The sequence below is a fragment of the Theropithecus gelada genome, chromosome 15 (genome assembly GCF_003255815.1).
Source record: "Theropithecus gelada isolate Dixy chromosome 15, Tgel_1.0, whole genome shotgun sequence".
NCBI lineage: Eukaryota > Metazoa > Chordata > Mammalia > Primates > Cercopithecidae > Theropithecus > Theropithecus gelada.
Genome location: NC_037683.1, coordinates 49,568,703 through 49,588,572, shown reverse-complemented (window position 1 = coordinate 49,588,572; position 19,870 = coordinate 49,568,703). Strand labels below are relative to the sequence as shown.

The 19,870-nt window shown below is 41.4% G+C and overlaps 1 protein-coding gene across 4 annotated transcripts in view; it reads left to right on the top strand.

Moving 5' to 3' along the window:
* ACO1 (aconitase 1) overlaps positions 1–19,870 on the top strand; it is a 68,382-nt gene that overhangs the window by 3,522 nt on the left and 44,990 nt on the right. For all 4 annotated transcript variants that reach the window (XM_025359388.1, XM_025359390.1, XM_025359389.1 and 1 more), the window contains 2 exons: positions 17,781–17,899; positions 19,566–19,734. In XM_025359388.1, coding sequence (XP_025215173.1) covers positions 17,781–17,899; positions 19,566–19,734 — 288 coding nt within the window. The remainder of the gene's footprint in view (positions 1–17,780; positions 17,900–19,565; positions 19,735–19,870) is intronic.

Sequence of the window (19,870 nt, the reverse complement as noted above, 5' to 3'; positions counted from 1 at the left end):
TATTATGCAAAAACTAGTAGTGTCTCTAAGAGCTATCTTGGTTCCAGGGGCAGAGACAAAGGAAATGTTAAAAAAGGATGGAAAGGCCTAGGCATGGTGACTCACTCCTATAATCTCAGCACTTTCAGAGAGGCCAGATTGCTTGAGCCCAGGAGTTCAAGACCAACCTGGGCAACATGGCGAAACCCCATCTCTACCAAAAATACAGAAAAAAAAGAATAGCCAGGTATGGTGGCACATATCTGTAGTCCCAGCTACTTGGGAGGCAGAGGCAGGAAGATCACCTGGGAGGTCCAGGCTGCAGTGAGCCATGATTGTGTCACGGCACTTCAGCCTGGGCAATAGAGTAAGACCCTATCTCAAAAAAAAAAAAAAAAAAAAAATCCTCGTTATATATGTATATGATACATTGTAGAGTACACTGTGTGTATACCTGTGTGTATGCATATTTATACATCTAAGTGTACATAAGTTGTGTGCATGTGTCATTACATATTCCATTCCATGTATTTAAAGTAGCGTCATGAATGTTTAGAAGACAGACCAGTAGCCAGTTCTGGGCAGTGGAATGAGGTAGCAGGAAGCCAGAGAACTTTTGTTACTTTTCGTAATACCAGATGTGTGCCTATCTTACAAGGGAGAATAGCCTGTAGCATTCATATATTGCTTTTACAACCTAAAAAACCTAAAATCTCAACAACCTGTACTTTTGGAAGGAAAATAGAGTTATTTGATAGGAATGTTGCCACCATCCTCCTCCCCCAATTAAAAAAAACTTACTTTCTCATGTCACAGCTCTGAACTTGTATACATAAGATTAGTATATGTTAACAAAATAAGAGAGAGCCTCTCAAGTTGAAACATTTTATTTAACAGTATTAACGTTTGACTCTTGTCCAGGGTTAGAAATACTAGGTCAAAGTGTTCCTTAGCAAGCTATTATGCAGCCTTTACACTGGTGTTACAAAATGCTATTGTATAGTTTTTAAACTAAAAAAGCATGTTACACAGCAGTATTTCCCTGTGATTCTATATTTCTCAGTAGAGAAAGCATGTGCATATATGTACACGTGTGCCCCTCCCTGCACGTATGAAGGCAGCAGATACGCCAAAACATTGAGTGCTTTTCTCTTGGTGATGGAGCACAGTTGCTTTTTAGATTTTCTTCACTTTAGCTTATCGGGGTTTTCAAGCATGAATAAATACTATATTTGTCATTACCAAAATCAACCTCTACAGTATGTTTACACCTGGTATGTTGAGGACAGTTCCTCCATCTTTCTTAGACAGTCTTACGACCAGCTTACCTGGTGGCAGACCCCAGCTACTCTCTCGCAGTGAGAAATGTGAGGAGTGTGAGGCCTGGGGAACCAAAAAACAGGCACATTGACCACATAGTCACATTGTGCTGTGTCTGCTTCCCCTGTAGAGTCTGTCCGACCTTGGCCTGCCCTCTCACTTCAGTTAACTGGCCCCATCAGCTGACCGTCTCCCTAGATCAACTGGCCTTCATTTCTTTTTTTTTTTTTTTTCCTTTTCTCTATTTTTAATGGAAAATCTCAGACATACAAAGTGGAGAGGAGAGTATAAACCCTCAGTCTCAATGACTGTGAACAGTGATAATTGGCTGATTTTGTTTCCTCTATACCTTTTTTTTTTTTTTTTTTTGAGACAGTGTCTCACTGTCACCCAAGCTGGAGTGCAGTGTCAAGACCTCAGCTCACTCCAACCTCCACCTCCCGGGTTCAAGCAATTCTTCTGTCTCAACCTCAAAGTAGCTGGAATTACATGCATGCACCACCATGCCCAGCTAATTTTTGTATTTTTAGTAGCGATGGGGGTTTCACCATGTTGGCCAGGCTGGTCGCGAACTCCTTACTTCAGGTGATCCGCCTGCCTCGGCCTCCTGAAGTGCTGGGATTACAGGCATGAGCCACTGCGCCTGGCCCCTCCCTTGTACTTTTCTTCAACATCATCTTTTTTTCCCTCTGGCAAGAGTTGGCATCTTCATCTGCAACTATATAAATTAATGAGAATCACTTATTAGGTCTTTTAGGAATAAGCATGTATTGACTGCTGTAGCAAAAATCTTAAAACTGTTCTGCCCTGCTGTCAGCCATACTGAACTGCTGAGCAGTCCCTGAACACTTGCTCTGCTATCCTGTTTCTCTACTTTGTTATTTGCTCTTTACTCTGCCTGTGCATCTAAATTCATCTTCCACTTCCTAGTTCTCTGTAAAGCCTTTCTTGAATCCCACTTGTATCTGTCTCTTTCCTTTGAGTTTTCTTATGCCCCTTATCCTATTGTATTTGTGTGCCTATCTTAGTCTCCTTGTTAGATTGCAGTCTTCAAATAAGAGAAGGAATGTGTGCCTATCTTTTTTTCTTCTTTGGTGTTTGGCAATGCATAATGCAAAGAAGATACTCAAGAAATACATGCTAAAATAATTTGAGTTGATTAAGTTCACTGGAGAAAAATTTTGAGAATAAAAGAAATCTATTTCACATTAAAAGAAAAATGTTCAAATATGACCTGGACCAAGAAAATTTTCTTTTACCTGTTTGGATTTTCAAAGATTTTAAAGAATCATGGTGAAAAGAGTCTTAAATTTGAGCCATTTTTGAGTCTTAAATTCAAGCCAATATAAAAAGGTAGCTTTCTAAAAACAAAACGTTTTCAATGATCTTTTGTCATTTTTTCACAAATATATCTGGAACCTTTGGGTCTTCTCTAATCGTAGACTCTATCCTCTCGCACCTCGCGCCCCCCACCAGGAGAAAGACCTAAAAAAATAAAACTGAATAATACTGGGTCACTTGTATGGATAAGAGTGATTATTGACTGTATTTTAAATACTTGTTTTAAAATGTATATTTAAATCTTCAATAAAAGAAACAGGCTACATTTAGAGCTTATCATATGTAAGTCAATAGCAATCTCATGAATTATGGTGGCTCATGGGGATATACTTCCCAGAATATGCAGTGCTTTCGTGTGTTACCTCGTTTAATGATCCCAGCAGCCCTTGTCATCTGGGCAGAGCAGTGCAGACAGACATTGTTACCTAAAATCTGCAAAGAAGTAAACTGAGGTTTAAGAATATAGAGGAAATCTTACCCTCAGCAGCAGGTGGCAAAGACTGACCTTTAAGAATCAATTGGAAACCAAGAGTCTTTGGGATTAGATGTTGCGAATATGTGAAGATGCAAAAGCATCTAAGCCTGTCTTTGGGAGACAGAACAGGTTCTTGTGCCCCTTAATGCCATAGGCCTATTGAAACAATATCACACTCTCGAAGCCAGTTGTTCCTCAGATTCCTCATGTTCTGTTATCTTTGGTGTCAAAAATTAATCCACCTTGGAAGAATTAGTAAGGCTGTCTGTACATGAGTGCTGGTGTGGTTCTCTCTCATTCTCTTGTCTTGATCTAAGGAGAATCCTGGGCAAGCCCATCTTGGGATAGTGTAACTTGCCTGGGCCACTGCTCATGAAACAGACATGTATGGAGCACGTAATTATTCAGCATCCTCATCATCCTTTCTATAACTGCTATTGTGGAATTACAAAGCAAGTTGCAATTTGTGGCATAGTTTATGAAGAAGAGGTGTCAGTCTAGGAAAGAATCCTCCTACATGATCACCAGGTTTGAATTTTGGGTTTAGAACAGATAAGATATATAAGCCATTGCCAAGAATCTGCTATGTACAAGAGCTATGCTGGGCAGACATTTGAAAGGTACAATTTTGTATTAATGGCAGAATCAAAACTAGCCTCAGGATTGGTTTTAAGGATGTTATGTTTCAGAAACCCTTATTTTCTTAGATAAGAAATCAGTCTCTTCCTAAGTGCGGATAATACCTGTATTATTTACATCAACCCATTCTTTAAAAGTTATCTATCATACAAATTTTGCCAAAATCAAGGATGTTTCAGGGAACATGAGGTTTACCATCTCATCCCCATATAAGTGCTTTAGAGCTTGGAGATTGTTTTAAAATTAGATTTATTTTTTTAAATGCATTTGCTTTTTTGGATCTCAATATGTTAAATGACTGTAAAATGATATCACTTGTGCAGCCTGTTGGGAGGAGCATGTTGCAAGAGAGTTGGTTCTGACATCAGGAGCCTGAGTTTGACTCCCAGTTTGGTCACTTACCAGCCATGAGACCATGGCAAGATACTTAACCCCTCAGATCCTGTCTTCTCTCATGTAAAATGGGATGGTGATGCCCTTGTTACAGAGTTGCCAAGGGTCTGCATTAGAGGAATTGGATTAGATGCGTGGCACCCCACAGGTACTCATCACGTGTCTCCAGGCTGCTGAGCTTCTAAAATGACCTGGCACACATGGGATAATGCCTAAACATTGCTGCTGTTCTTCCCAGCTTCTGTCCCAGTCCAACCTGCTAAGTTCCAGGCCCATATATGCCGCTGCCCACTGGACATCTTATTCCAGATCCACCATGTCTAAAACCAACATCCCAGTTCCCATCTTGTTCATTGGCTCTGCCAGTTTGCCCAAATGAGAAACATAGAAGCTATTCGAGACCTCTCTTTTTTCCTCGCCTACCCCAGCCTGTCCTGCTTTCATAACTCTCCCTGGATTTGTTCCCTCCTGTACCTCCTCATTGCCTTGTCTCGATGACTGTAATAGCACCGTAACCTGCATCCCCGACACCAGTCTGGCATCCTTTCCCTGAGTCAGTCTACACACCTACCAGAATGATCTCTGAAAATCAAATCTGGTCTTAATGATTACAGCTCAGAATCTTTTAAGGGTGCCTCCTTACCTTTGGTAAAAATTCAAACCTTGCAGCAACCTGGACCTTGCTCGATCCCTTGTTTCTTAGCTCTCCCCAACATGTACCTGGTACCTTATCCATGTGCAATAACTGTATGATTCCCGCAGTGTCACACTTTTTTGCCTTTAATGTATTGTTTCATCTGCCAGTTTCCTCTTTCAGTGACTCCCTACCTCTGTGTAATTCTGGGAAGTTTATGCATGGTGTCACCTCTCCCTAGAGGCCTTTCTCTCCCCCTCCGATGCTCTGATATTGGATTAGGTGCTTTCCCCTGACAGTTCTTTATCAGCCCTCATCCACCACACCTGTAGCATGGGCTGCATGATGTTCTGATTTGTCCTGCACAGTCTCTGTTCTCAGTCTGAGCATCTGAAGGAGGATGGGGACTTTATCCCTTCATTCCAGGTCTGTAAATGTCATGTGTATGAATGAATCCACACCAGTCTCTTCCCACAGACAACATAGAAAGGCCCAGGTCTCAGAAGTATCAAGATCTAATGCTGCTTTAGTATTTGTCACTCCTTCAACCCAATGAAATAGAGCAGCCATGCCATTGTGGGAGTCACTGGGATGGAAGCAGCTGCTTCAGAGTTGGGCTCTGCAGTCTGATGGACTTGGGTTTGTGTTCCAGTTCCCTCTCTCAGCACGCCTACATCTGGCTTCAGATTTGCAGCTCCTAACGTCCTTCTATCCTGCTGCGGGGAAGGAATGTGCTGGTCAGAAATAGGAGCCTCAGGTCCTCCTGACAGTTGCCTTTCTTAAGTAAAATCAGTAAATATATGGGTTTACATATTGAGCTCTGAGAATTTTATTAGCATGAGTCATAATCCCTGAGTTCAGTCAGCCCTGATGAGACCAGGTTGGTGAGGGGGTGGGGATAGTTGGCCTCAGACACTTGGTGAATTCACAGAGGTAAAGATGGCCCTATAAGACCTCTGGCAGCCAGACACCCAGTCTCCTGTGGTGACGTCCTTTTTTTCTAATTCCTAATTCCTGAAGTTCGAGTTAGAAAAGTTCGTTGCCACAGTCTGTGAAATAAGTTCAGGAGCCTGAGGAAATCATGCAGCTTTCTTAAAGATTGGATCTCAACTGGACTTGCTTTGTAATACTTTTTTTGGAAAGTATAGCTGTCTCCACCCACTACTTCTCCTCCTCTTAAAACATAAATGCAGGCTGCGTGCGGTGGCTCATACCTATAACCCCAGCACTTTGGGTGGCCGAGATGGATGGATCGCTTGAGGTCAGAAGTTTGAGACCAGCTGGCCAACGTGGTGAAACCCCGTCTCTACTAAAAATACTAATTAGCCAGGCGTGGCAGTGGGCACCTGTAATCCCAGCAACTCCGGAGTCTGATGCCAGAGAATCACTTGAACCTGGGAGGCGGAGGTTGCAGTGAGCCAAGATTGTGCCACTGCACTCCAGCCTGGGTGACAGAGTGAGACCCTGTCTCAAAAAAAACAAACCAAAAAACCAAAAAACTTACATGCAGTAGGGCTTAGTTGGGATCTCTGCAGGTGTCATGTACTACACCCGACTGGTGACCATGGGGAGCTGCAGGGTAGGGGGCCCACATTCTGAGAAGGGGCTGAGGAAGACCTCAAGGAGGAGAGGATGAGGTCAGGCTCAGGGCCGGGTCAGATGCCGGGTTCTCAGGACAATGTCCCCACTTCTTCCTTTACTTTCTTGCCAAATGTTTCATGACCCCTTGGTGACTTTCTTTCTCAGCCTGTCTCTGGAATTTATAAATGTCGAAGTTCACTAAGACTTTTTATGAAACTCTGCTTATATTGGCCCACAGTGACACTAAAAAGTAAAAGTGAATATTTCCGTTGAGTTTGTGCTGCTGCAACTAATTTAAAATGAGCTTACAGTATGTGTTAAGTCTTTCTTTTTAAGAGTTGCATGTGATGCTCTGCCCCTTCTTGGTCAGTGAGCCCAGAACTGGGGGAGCCCTCAAGAGGCAGGGGCTGCCTGGTCAGGCGTTGTTATAGCATGGCCCTGGTTCCCCAAGTCCTGTTGTTTTTGGCAGTGGCTGTGCACATCTGCCGAGTGAGTCATGATCATTTTTGTGATACATCCTGAGAATTTCCAGTGTTACTTAATAATGAAATTTAGGGAAACAGGGTTAGACTTGAGGAAGTAACTACTTTTTAAGTGCAATCTAATATTTTCATATATGAGCTAATTTCATATCAAACTTTAATGAATTTTTAATGTTGGAAATCTATAGTCCAAACCAGATGTACAGTTAGGGCTTTGTAGTTTGTCTTTATCAAAATCCCTACTGTGGCCACTTTATTACTGTCTTTATCAAAGTCCTTACAGTAGCGACTTTGATAAACTACAAACATCTAGATGTACACCTGGCTTATAGATTTCCAACATCAGAATTGGCTGAAGAGCCTCATGTGGTCTGGCCGCTGCTACCTTTTGCCTTTTCTGTCTTCCGCTTATTTGCCTTCACTCACCCTGGTCTCCTTGGCCTTCCTTAGACCCACTAGGCATGCCCCCACCTCAGGACCTTTGCACGTGAGCTTACCCCTCCCTGAATGGCACAGTGGCTGAACATCAATGAGGCCTTCTTTGATCACTGACTCCCCAAAGCCCGTGTACTTTCTACTGCTCTTGCCCTGCTTTATCTATAGAATGGGTCACCATCTGACATTCTGTTTGTATATTTATTTATTTGTTTAGTCTGTCTCCTTCCATTAAAATGGAAGTACTATGAGGGCAGGGACTCTGTTGTTCACTGATGTATCCCCAGGACTTAAAACAGTTCCTGGCACATAATAGACAGTTAACATAAATGTGAATGAATGAATCATTGAATTTTTTTCACTTAGAATGGACTTTTTAGATCATTAACCAACCTTATGTATAAATTTGGAAACTGAGGCACAGAAAAATTTTATGGCTAATTCAAAATAAAACCATCATTTAAAGACCATTTAAGTTTTTTTCTTTTTTAATCTTGACATGTATATAGCACATTCTGGTTAGTTATCCAGGATGAGACAAGACTGAATGAAAATAGACCACTAACTTAAAATTTGAGCAAGAAGAGACAAGCTGCTCTGAGATGGCAAAGCTTTCTGATATAGAGGCAGAATTTTGTTCCTCTCTGTAGCATATGGTGTGCCTTGCACATACTTAGTGCTCAAGAAAAACGTGTTCACATAGGTGGTTATATTGTTAAATCCATTCTTTCTGCACCACTCTTTTCCCCCCAGTTTCTCTCCAAAAAATAGATAATTGCTCATATGACTTCTCCTTCAAAGTTTTTCTAGTTACAAGTATCACATTTAAAAGGTTTTTGTTTTATGACCAGCTAAAATAATTGAAGAGATGACCTGGTTTCTTGGAAAATTCAGAGATATTTAGTGCAGTTTCCCAGATGCATCCACATTAAATAAAACAAAGAATTAATATTTCTAGCTCTCCTCTTACGAAAGAACCCAGTTGACAAGCCTTGGTGATATTGCTGGCCATGATGATTCTGAGCTCGGTGTTGTTTATATTCACATAGATATCCTTGGAATTTTACTTTTGACAAAAATATTGTTTATAAGTAGCATGATGTTTAGATACACAAAAGTTAGTTTAGGAGTGGGGCCAATTAATTCTGTTTAAACAGAAATGAAATATAGCTAACCTTTTTAATGAACTGCAGTGAACCTTAGAGATGCAGTGATAGTACTTTGACTTTAGAGTTGGAAGCCATGGCAGTTCAAGACAGGTATATTTCAGAAGGTGTGGGAAGAGAGGAAAACAGATGGGCAAACCACATAAAATACAGGAGAAATCTTTTTCTTTTGTTTGTGTAGATTTTTTTAAATCCACTCTTTATGTGTCTTTAGATAGCCCAAAAAAAAGGATCGGGGGATGTGCTGCCAGTACTTTAGACTAGATGATTAGATTTAGAGAGATGATTCTCAGTTGATTGTCTGAAGGCTCTTTCAAACTATACAAGCTCCCCTGGAAACTGATATGTACCCCCAAAACAAACAAACAAAAAAACAAACCCTCATCCTCTCCAGCCCACTGCTGACAGTTCTGCTGCCTGGGTTTGTTCGTCTCCTGTGATCCTCCTGCTGCTGTGTGGAAATCCTGCGCTTGCTTGTGGGACCCATTAATATCTATGCCTCTGTCTTTATCATAAGGTAATTAAGTATAATATTTAATTATCTTAGGAAAATTAAACTTTGATAACACAAGTAGCAAATTCATAGACTTATATATTCCAAAGATGGGGTGGAGACCCTAAAAGGAGAATCTTATTTTTTCTGATCCTTGGCATTTAGCTTAAAGTAAGTTGACTGTTCCAAACATCTCTACAAATCTGGCTATGATAGATAAACATCATCACATAGCACTCCTCTTGAATGCTACTGTTGAATCACTCCCTGTCAGCTGGGTGGGTGTATGGTCTGACATGGTTTTCTAGCAAGAGTGATGGTTTAGCATCCATCCATATGCTGTGTGCAGTCTCCCTCACAAAACCTGTTCGCAAGGATTGCTGCCAGGGTTCGGAATTTCTTTTTTTTGTTTTTTCTTTTCTTTTCTTTTCTTTTTTCTTTTTTGACAGTCTTGATGTGTTACCCAGACTGGAATGCAGTGGCACAATCACAGCTCACTGCAGCCTCAATCTTCCAGGCTCCAGTGATCCTCCCACCTCAGCCTCCCGAGTAGCTGAGACTACAGGTGTGGGACACCGTGACTGGCTAGTTTTTTCACTTTTTTGTAGAAACATGGTCTTGCTATGTTGCCCAGGCTGGTCTCAAACTCCTGCGCTCAAGCAATCCACCCACGTTGGCCTCCCAAATTGCTGGGATTCCAGGCATGAGCCACTGCGTCAACCCAGATTGATATTTCTAAATGCTGAAAGAAAATAGCTGCCAACCTAATATTTAAATTTTAATGTAGAGTTACTCATAAGCAAAATGTACTGCCCCAAATAGGATTTTGTCCATGATTTAAGATAATCATCCCCTTTCCTTGCTATAGTTCACTAGGCTCACAGTGCACCCAAGCATGGGGTCAAATTGTCAACAGATTTTAGGGCTGTTTGTCATTCACATAAAGGGAAATGTTGACCATATCTCAAGACCAAGTAGAGGCCAAAGACAGTTTCAGTCTCTCCAGAGTTACAGAGCTGAGGCATCCACATTAATAGCTCAGTTAAGTCCCCTTGGAGATGAGAACATTTGATCAGCAGAGGTCATCTTAGTGTTACTCAGTTTGACCTGTCTGGCAGACAGGCAGTTTACAAAAGAAGAAATTTAGATGTCTAACAGACAGATGGAAAATTACTCAATTTAACTAACTATTAAATAAATACCAAGATTGGCTTTTTAATGTCTCAACTTAGCAAACGGTAAATATGAATTTGGTTGCCTGGTTTGAGTACCTCTGCTCACTGCCTCGGAGAAGGGTCGTAAAATTGGTACAGCCTTTTCCAGGCATCCTGGTGATGTGCAGATCCTTTCACTCAGCTCTCTTCTAGGAACTGAAAGCTAGAAATTTGTTTAAAAGAAATGATTTAAGGACCTACTAACGATGTGAGTATACAAGGCATCATTGTTTGAATGCTAGTACTTGGAAACAACCTAAGTCTTTTAATAATAGGGAAATTGTTATATATCTGAAGGATAGATGTTTATGGTATAGTTAAAAGTGCTGTAAAAATCACACGATTGTCCTATTAAGATATTTGAGGTTTATTGTTGAGTGGAAAAAAAGCAATTTGCAAAACAATGTGAGGTCTAGTCCATTTTTTTTTTGAAAAATTCAAATGCATTTAAAAGTTATGGTAAATGAAACTCTAAATCATGATATTACAAAGGATTTTATTTTGTTCTTTTTGCTCACCTGCATTTTCTGTTGTTTCTACAGTGAGCATCAATTTATTTTTTTCTTTCTTTCTTTTTCTTTTTTTTTTTTTCTTGAGTTGGAGTCTCGCTCTGTCACCCAGGCTGGAGTGCAATGGCGTGATCTTGGCTCACTGCAACCTCCGCCTGCCGGGTTTGAATAATTCTTCTGCCTCAGCCTCCTGCTGGGACTACAGGTGTATGCTACCATACCTGGCTAATTTTTGTACTTTTAGTAGAGAGAGGGTTTCACCACATTGGCCAGGCTGGTCTCAAACTCCTGACCTGAGGTGATCCGCCCATCTTGACCTCCTAAAGTGCTGGGATTACAGGCGTGAGCCACTGTGCCTGGCCGTATCTATTTCTTAGTGTAAAATTTTTTAAAGTTATCACTACCCAAGAAGATGTGATTCAGTAACAAATTTGGTATCCTGCTGTGAGATTGGAAAGGGAGCTGGGGTTGGGGTGGGAAGGGAGGGCCCCACTTGGATTAGCCTGTTTGACTCAAATGAGGTGTGACACTGTTCATCTAAGGCTAAATTTGAGCCATTCAGGGATTCTCTTCACAGCTCTTTCTCTCTGTTGGTGGATATCAAAGAACATATTGAGGGGAGTAAAGTGGACTTTATCTGGAGTTATAGTCAGAAATTTAAATACATCTTCACTAGTCATTATTAAAGAAAGACCTGCATTTGTAGTTCCAGGAACTTTATGAACAATTCTTTCTTTCAAAGGTTATTGCTGAAGTCAAGTTCTCATTTTATAGAGGTGCTAATATAGGTATTTATGTACAAAGTTTAAATGACTGCTCCAGTATTTTAAGAAGTAGTAAATGAATGCATGCTTATCAAAAATAGAATTTGAATAATACAGGGGTATAAAACATAGAAAGCTAAAGTCTCCCTTATATACAATGTGTTATTCTATTTGTAATCCATGTTAACTTTATGTCTTTCTTTTTTGCATATTTGCATATGCAATGGTGTGTGTGTATGAATGACTATACACTAATGATCTTGAAGTTTTTTTTTTCACTTAAATCAGATCCTAGTATATACATATATATATTATTTTGCAACTTTAAAATTCTCATATCCTTTAATGTGAACCTTTACTAACATTTTTTATCTTGAATCTGAGTAAGAGATTGTATATTCAATATTGTGTCAGTAAAATTGATTTGCCCTTAGTGTGTCTTTTGGAAAAAAGTGGCACCCAGGGCAGATCATCAGAAACCTAAACTTAAGTTGTTTTTCCAAAGTTTAGCTGTCAGTTCTCTGGAATTCTGAAACACATGGAAGTTTTAGTGAGTGATTGTAGAACTAATATCACAGAAGCACCAAAAGACTGTGATACACCTAAGTAGTACTTTTTTCAACTCTACCTATGAAAGATTTTAAGCTTTTTTTTTTTCTCCCTGAGGGAAATTTGCATTTCATTGGAGGGAAACTCAGTATTTTTTTTTTTTTCCTGGTTTTCCCACTTATGAGTCCTGTGACCCTAGGCAGTCAGTTGCTTTTCAGGGCTTCTCTGTCTTCCTCGGAGGAATGCTATATGATTGCTAAGGCTCTTTACCAAAAACTCAACATTCTCTGTCTCATTACCTCCTTAGCACCTAAAGTTAAGGTGTCCCTAGGGAATGGTGACAGGTTGGTGCCATGCCATGTATGCACAAAAGGCGCCACACCAAGGCACCTGCAAGTGTCCTCCATTGAGCCAGAGGTCAGTTGGTAGCAAGACTGTGGTTGGGGAAGAACCCCAGCTCTTCACTCCTCCCACCCTTTTACTGGGAGCATGACTTATTTATTAAATGTCTTACCCTAGTTCTGCCTGCCTTTGTCTAATATTTGTTATTTTTTAGTGACCTCCTTTAAAAATCTGGTGTTCAGACCGTCCACGCCTACCCCTACTCTTGCATGCATAGAGTGTACCTGTGCTAATCATGACCCTGTACAAGTCACCCAGCTAGTATTTCAGGATGGGTTAGCTTTGAAAGACACTGTTTCTCTACCAAATAATTATCTTGACTTTCAGAATGTGAACTACATGTAGTCAAGGGTTTCAGATACAGTAGCTCCATTTTTACTCCTTTTGTATAAGAACTGTTCATCTGTCTTACTTGATTCAGTGGCCAGGGACAAGTGTTCAGCCATCCTCAGCATTCTGACAAGCGTCCCGGAGGGAGAAGTTCTGAATAATTGCCCCCACCTTGTACTTTAAAAGATACCATTTCCCATTCCTTCCTTCCTTTTTTTTTTCTTTTTTCTTCTTGCCACCATGCAGTATCATCTCATTCTATAGAACAAAGAAAGCAGCAACCCCAAATAGTGTGATATATGCTAACTCTTCACTCTTTCGAAAAAGAAAAACACTGTATATATTTAGATACCCCGCCACCTCCAAAAAAATCCACATTAGGTGTCTTCGTTTGTTCATTCCTATCCTTTATTGTTGAATGAAGATCAGATAAAATAGAAAAGAGCCACGAACAAAGCAGCAGGAGGAGAGAGTGGGAGATAAGAAAGGAATTGAAAGAGTGGGACCTGTGCTTTATGTGGATGTGGGACATAGGGAGGGCTTCCTGGCCAATGGTGGGGTTCCTAGATGAAACCCCAGATGTTGGGGTTATTTTTGGAGCCTGAAGGATCAGTGATAATACTCAAGGATTAGGGATGGGATGAGTGTCTGGCCAGGGAAAGGCAGGCATAGGAGGCATGATGCCTGGATTCTTCTCTGGATCTAGACCCATTACCCAGCCAAAGATCTTTCTTCTCACACCTCTTTGAAACATGATTGTTTTTGGCTTTCTCTTGGAGTTACTAAACCAGGAGATTTGAGACAAGTGATAGTATGGGTGGAACCTTAAAGTGGCTCCAAATTCCAGAGTCCTCTAGGCTTGTATGGAGGGAGTGTTTTCCAAACAAAGTTAGTCTTTGGTTGCCCAAATGGAGCTGCTGTTACTTTCTACTGACCTGTGGCTCAGCACAAAGTGGCAGGAGACAGGTGACAGTGCCTGGCTCAGACCTGATTGCAAGGGGGCCCCCTGGAAAGAAGTAAAGGCAACTGCAGCATTCAAAACTGAGTCTCTTGTGCGAGGATTGCCCATGACTTTCCCAGCTTTAGGGGCTGGCGGGTGACGATGGCAGGCATCGTCAGAGCAGGGTGGCTGCAGGTAGAGAGGTGGTGTAGGGTGGCAGAAAGAGCCAGGGTTTGAAACCTAGCTCTGCCTCTTACTTGGTGTATGCTGTTAGGCAAGGTTTTTCATCCCTCTGAGCTGCAGTATCCTCATCTGTAAAATGGGAATAATGATATGATTTCATTTATGGAGGTGTTGCCAGGTAGAGAAGACGGTGTAAAGCACTTGGCATGTGCTGGTATAACTAACTGGTTCTTCTCTTCCCTTCCGCAGATAGAATTTACTTCCTTAATATAGTGAAACTAGACAGTTATCTAGCTTCCAAGGATAAAAGGAGGCAGATGGTAGTGCGCTTTAAAACAAGCCATTTTCTCCAAGAGCCAACATATTGGTCACTATATCCATCGTAAAATACCAGCTGACTTTGTAGCGTGGTGGGAGTAGCAGGAATCATGTGAGGCTTCTTGTGTTATGGCCCAGACATTTGTAGCTACAGGGAAGTAAATTGACACATTTGGTCCCCACTGCATAATGGCAAATATGGGTACAAATAAACAACTGCCAAAAATTTTGGCAGACTTGGGGCATCTGGCTCCTTTAGGACTCGACACAGAGATAGGATGATTCGGACACTTAAGGCCATTTAAAGAGGTGATTGACCCATCTTGCTCAGTCCCGTGTGCGTTTCCCACAGCTTCCCCTGCCTGCAGAGACTCTGGCTTCTGTGGAGATAGTCTTCTGTTTTTCCAGTTAGGAAAATAGCAGTTTTATTGTTGCCGTTGCTACTGTTTGAGGGTGGAAAAGGTAAGTCTGGGGAGTATAGCATGGGTGACAAATGAAAGGGAGAGTAGCACTGTTGCCTTTTTAAGTATATTCAGAATTTCAGCCAGTGGAATTATTCGTTTCATTTTCTGAGCCCACAGATTTGTAAACTTCTCCTTCTGCGGACAGGCTAGCAGGTTTCTTATTTACAGGGTTTCCCCCCCTCCTGATTGGCTGCTCGTTGAGTGAGAATTAGTCACAAATCTCTTGAATTTGTGTGGCACTTTATCTTACATGCACTCTCACCTCAAAAACTAAAGCCACCATCTTTCCTCCCAAAACAGTCCTAATAGCCGTCAATCCTCCATGCCTGGAGTTCAGCCTTATTTCTTCTCCCCATAGGTTTTCTCCCATTCACCCAGCAGCCATTTTCTCTAAATTTTGCCTCTTCAGCTTTTAATCCATCCACCCCTTTTTTCCATTTCAGTTTCTGCCATGCACTTGCCCGCCTGCTTACCTGTCACCGCTGATAGAACAGGGCCCTCAGGTGTGTTTGGTTTTGCCATCATGCCACAGACTCACAGTTTAGAAAAAATTAGTTGCCAACTTTTATAAGTCAAGAGTTCATATAAAAATCTAGATTACCAGTCTCACTTGGAAAATTAGATGATCTCTCAACACTGGGCAAGCATTCCTTCATACCCTCTCGGCTGGAGCCAGGTGGCCTCTGCCCGCTTAGATGGGCACAGATCACCCAGGCTGTTTAGTCCCTGTGCAGCCTGCCTCACGTGCACAGGTCTCTTTCTGAGCCCTGGAGGCATTTTGATTGTGACTCCTGTTTTAGAATGTGCCCTCCCTTTTTCGGTATCTTCTGTGCTGCCTCTCTGCTTCCTGAATTAAGTGTTAAGTGCCTCACCTGGTGACACTCCACGGTGCCCACCAATGATTCTCAAGCTGAACGTGTGTTGGAATCACCTAGATGCTTGAACAGGTTCAGTGGGTGGGCAGGGGATAGTCAGGAATCTATATTTTTCACAAGAAAGATTCCTGGATAATTCTAATGCAGATGGCCTAAGGTACATACTTTTATAAACACAGTTATGGTGTATTCCAGTAGCCTTTGCTGCCCATTCTTTAGTTTCAGTTCCAGAACCCCCAGAGAAGGAAGTTGATTGGGCCAGATTGGGTCAGACACCTTTCCTCTCTCCCACCAAATGGCAGCTGCTGCATACAGCATGTGAGACTAGGTGGGAGAAGCAGTTCCCAGGAAAGAGGTGCTGGGCAAACAGCCTGGCTGTCTCCTCTTCAGTGTCTTGCGCCCATTACCAGTACCTCTGGCATGTCCTCCCACCTCCTGCACTAGCAATCCAGGAAGACACAGGCTGCTTCTCAATCAACTGCTTCTCCCCAGAACTACCTACTACCTACCAGACTTTGGCCAGAGGAGATGTGCAAATGTCTATTTCTTTTAAATTTTTAGGTATTTTTTTTTTAAGTTGAGTGTGTACATAGTTAAAAATGCAAACTATACTAAAAGAAACATAGTAAAAACTAAGCTTTCCTCCCAGTCCTGATTTCTAGGTCCCAGGCCTCTTAAAAGAAGCCCAGTCCGTTTTGTGTCCTGTGAGGATAGGGGCCTGTCTATAGAGACAAAGCACACTTCCAACCTTCTATCCCCTCAGTCCTTTCCTTTATCCATGGTGGGGTTTTTTTTTTCTCATTTTACAGTTATATATTATTTTATATCAGTCATTTCATAAACATGTTAAATATTTAAATATTTACTTATAAAAACCCTGGGATTAAACAGGGAAATGTTAGCTATTCTAATATATCCTAAAATTAAGAATATTGAGGAATCGATTGATACAAGAATTTTTTGTCCAAGAGGTAGGACCAGAAAGCAAGCCTTCTGACTCCCGCCCCAGTGTCTTTTGCTCTAAGATGGATAGTTAAATGATTTGAAATAGTCATTTTTCCATATGGTGAAAAGAATGGCATCTTCCCTTGTTTATAAAAAGATACATGAGAACTTCTGCCCAGAGCTGGGGTAGAGGGTCCCCCTCCAAACCCATCTGCGGAGTTGGGGCCTTTATGCCATCATAGTGTACTTTAAACCAACTGTCAGGCCTCTGAGCCAAAGCTAAGCCATCATATCCCCTGTGACCTGCACGTACATATCTGGATGTACGTTGACTCTCTTTTCGGACTCAGCCCCCCTGCACCCAGTGAAATAAACAGCCTTGTTGCTCACACAAAGCCTGTTTTGTGGTCTCTTCACACGGACACGAGTGACACCAGCAGTCCCCAACCTTTTGGCACCAGGAACCGGTTTCATAGAAGACAAGTTTTCCATGGATTGTGGGTAGGGGATGGTTTCGGGATGAAACTATTCTGTTCCACCTCACCTCAGATTGTTGGGCATTAGTTAGATTCGCATGCGCAGTTCACAGTAGGGTTTGCGCTCCGATGAGAATCTAGTGATCTGATGGGAGGTGAGCTCAGGCCTTAATGCTGCATCACCTGCCCGCTGCTCACCTCCTGCTATATGGCCTGGCTCCTAACAAGTCACGGACTGATACTGGTCTGCCGTCTGGGACTTGGGGACCCCTGCTTTAAACATTCCCCGACATCAATGCACCATTGCCACCATCTGCAAAAATGAATTGGGAAGACTTCTAACTATGACATTCAAGTATATTCAAAATGCTGCAGAAATTGTTACAACAGGAAATTCACAGGACAGTACCAGAAAATGACTGCTCTTAACTCCCCACTTCCAAAGTTCAAATTTTATACAATTGCATAGTGTCACCTGCTATGGGCTTGTAACCTCTTGCCATGCAGGACATGAGACCAGCTTAGAGGTCTGTTCATATATTCAAGATTGACCATGAGATGTGTCCTTCATTTCACTTTTTCCTGCCAGTGGAAGAATGTTGGAAAGTTGTAGAAATAAGGCAAAAGAAGTTTGGGTTTTTATGCTGTCTTGAGAGGTGAAGGCTAGCATTCACAGTAACTTTTCACAAGCCCATTTTACTTGCTAAGAATATCATTCTTGTATTCATTTACCTTCCACTATCCTCCTACTTCAAAAAGATAACAAATAATTAAGTGAATGTGTACTGAAATTGTTGAAAAGGGTAAATGCTTGTCAGTATAAATGAGGTCCAGCTTCAAAAGAAGAGTTTAAATGTTCTCTTTTCTTTTCAGGAATACGTGGCCATCAGTCATCATGAGCAACCCATTTGCACACCTTGCTGAGCCGCTGGATCCTGTACAACCAGGAAAGAAATTCTTCAATTTGAATAAATTGGAGGATCCAAGATATGGTAGGTACATGGCTATGATAGCAATTGGAATCTCATTTGCACAATGATTAGGCTATGTAATTAATTATACTTCAGGAGAGTTTGAAGAGGGAGTAGCAGAGAATAGTTGAATGTTCTTGGGTTAAGTGCACAAGCACACACATGCCTTTCCTACATTAGTCAAATTTAAGTAGGTAATAATGATTACATACATTTAACATTTATATAACACTTTATAGAGTATACATTTGTATCATATCATTTAATCTGAATAACAACCCTTTGGGTCATGTTTATAAAATATAAGAGGTCCTGAGGAAGCTAAGGCCCAAGAATCAATGACACATGCTCAGATCACAAGTATGTGGGTTGTAGACAAGCAGGACAAGAACAGTCTTTCTTCTTCCAAATTCCGTCCTTTTTCTGCCTTTGCACTGTCTTTTCCAGATAACATTTCCAGATAGTATTGCTTAGTAATTTTCACATATCAAAATGGAACTTTTATAAGTAAACAAAACCATTTTTCTTATGAATTAATATTGTTTTAGGAACTCCAGTTACCACTGGCTATGCTGCATAGGGTTTAGGGTTTTGTTTCCTTTGAAAGATGTACATGCATATACTTTGGTCTTAAATACAACATTTGTAAAGGGGTTATTTTCTCATTTCTTGAGCATTAGTTTTCATAAGAACTATTACTCTGTGTATATGTACATGTATAAATATACATTACTTGTTAACATTTAACATAGGCTGGGTGTGGTGGCTCATGCCTGTAATCCCTGCACTTCAAGAGGCCAAAGCCGGCAATCCCTTGAGTCCAGGAGCTCAAGACTAGCCTGGGCAACATAGTGAAACCCTGTCTCCACAAAAAATACAAAAAAATTTAGCTGGGTGTGGTGGTGCTTACCTATAGTCCCTGGTATTTAGGAGGCTGAGGTGGGAGAATCACTTGAGCCAGGGAGTTTGAGGCTGCAGTGAACTGTGATCACACCACTACACTCCAGTCTGGGTGATAGAGTGAGACCCTGTCTCAAAAACAAACAGAATACGTAATACAATAAAAATCTAGACTGATGGTGAGATGGGATGACTTAAGGGAAACTTTCTGTTGTTGGAATCCAGGACAAGACAACCATTTAATACCAAAGAATAATGTTTTATTTTGGCCTCGTCTGTGGTGTTTTCTACCACTGAATATCTCTTTTTTTTTTTTTTTTTGAAACAGAGTCTCGCTCTGTCACCAGGCTGGAGTGCAGTGGTGTGGATCTCGGCTCACTGCAACTTCTGCCTCCTGGGTTCAAGCAATTCTCTTGCCTCAGCCTCCCCAGTAGCTGGGACTACAGGCACACACCACCATGCCCAGCTAAGTTTTGTACTTTTAGTAGAGATGGAGTTTCACCATGTTGGCCAGGATGGTCTTGATCTCTTGACCTCGTGATCTGCCCACCTCAGCCTCCCACAGTGCTGAGATTACAGGCATGAGCCACCATGCCCAGCCCTGAATATCTCTTCAACCCATTAAATATCCATGTATTTTAAACTGTTGGTCACTTTACCCTCTTTACTTGTGGAAGAATAGTCTGATGCCTCGTATCAACTTTATATAGAGATTAGCCTTAAAGAGTGCTCTTAAGTTGTCTCACGAGTTTTGTTTATTTTGTCATGCTTTCTCCTTAACTCTTAGGGCGCTTACCATTTTCCATCAGAGTTCTTCTGGAAGCAGCCATTCGGAATTGTGATGAGTTTTTGGTGAAGAAACACGATATTGAAAATATTCTGCACTGGAATGTCATGCAGCATGAGAACATAGAAGTGCCATTTAAGCCTGCTCGTGTCATCCTACAGGACTTTACGTGAGCCTAATGTCACTTCACTCTCCTCTTCTCTGCCTCCCTCGTTAGCCTTTCAAAAAAGTTTTCTTTTAAACAAACGAAAACACTGTGCAATGACTATATAATTTATTACCCATATACCCATATCCAGACACTT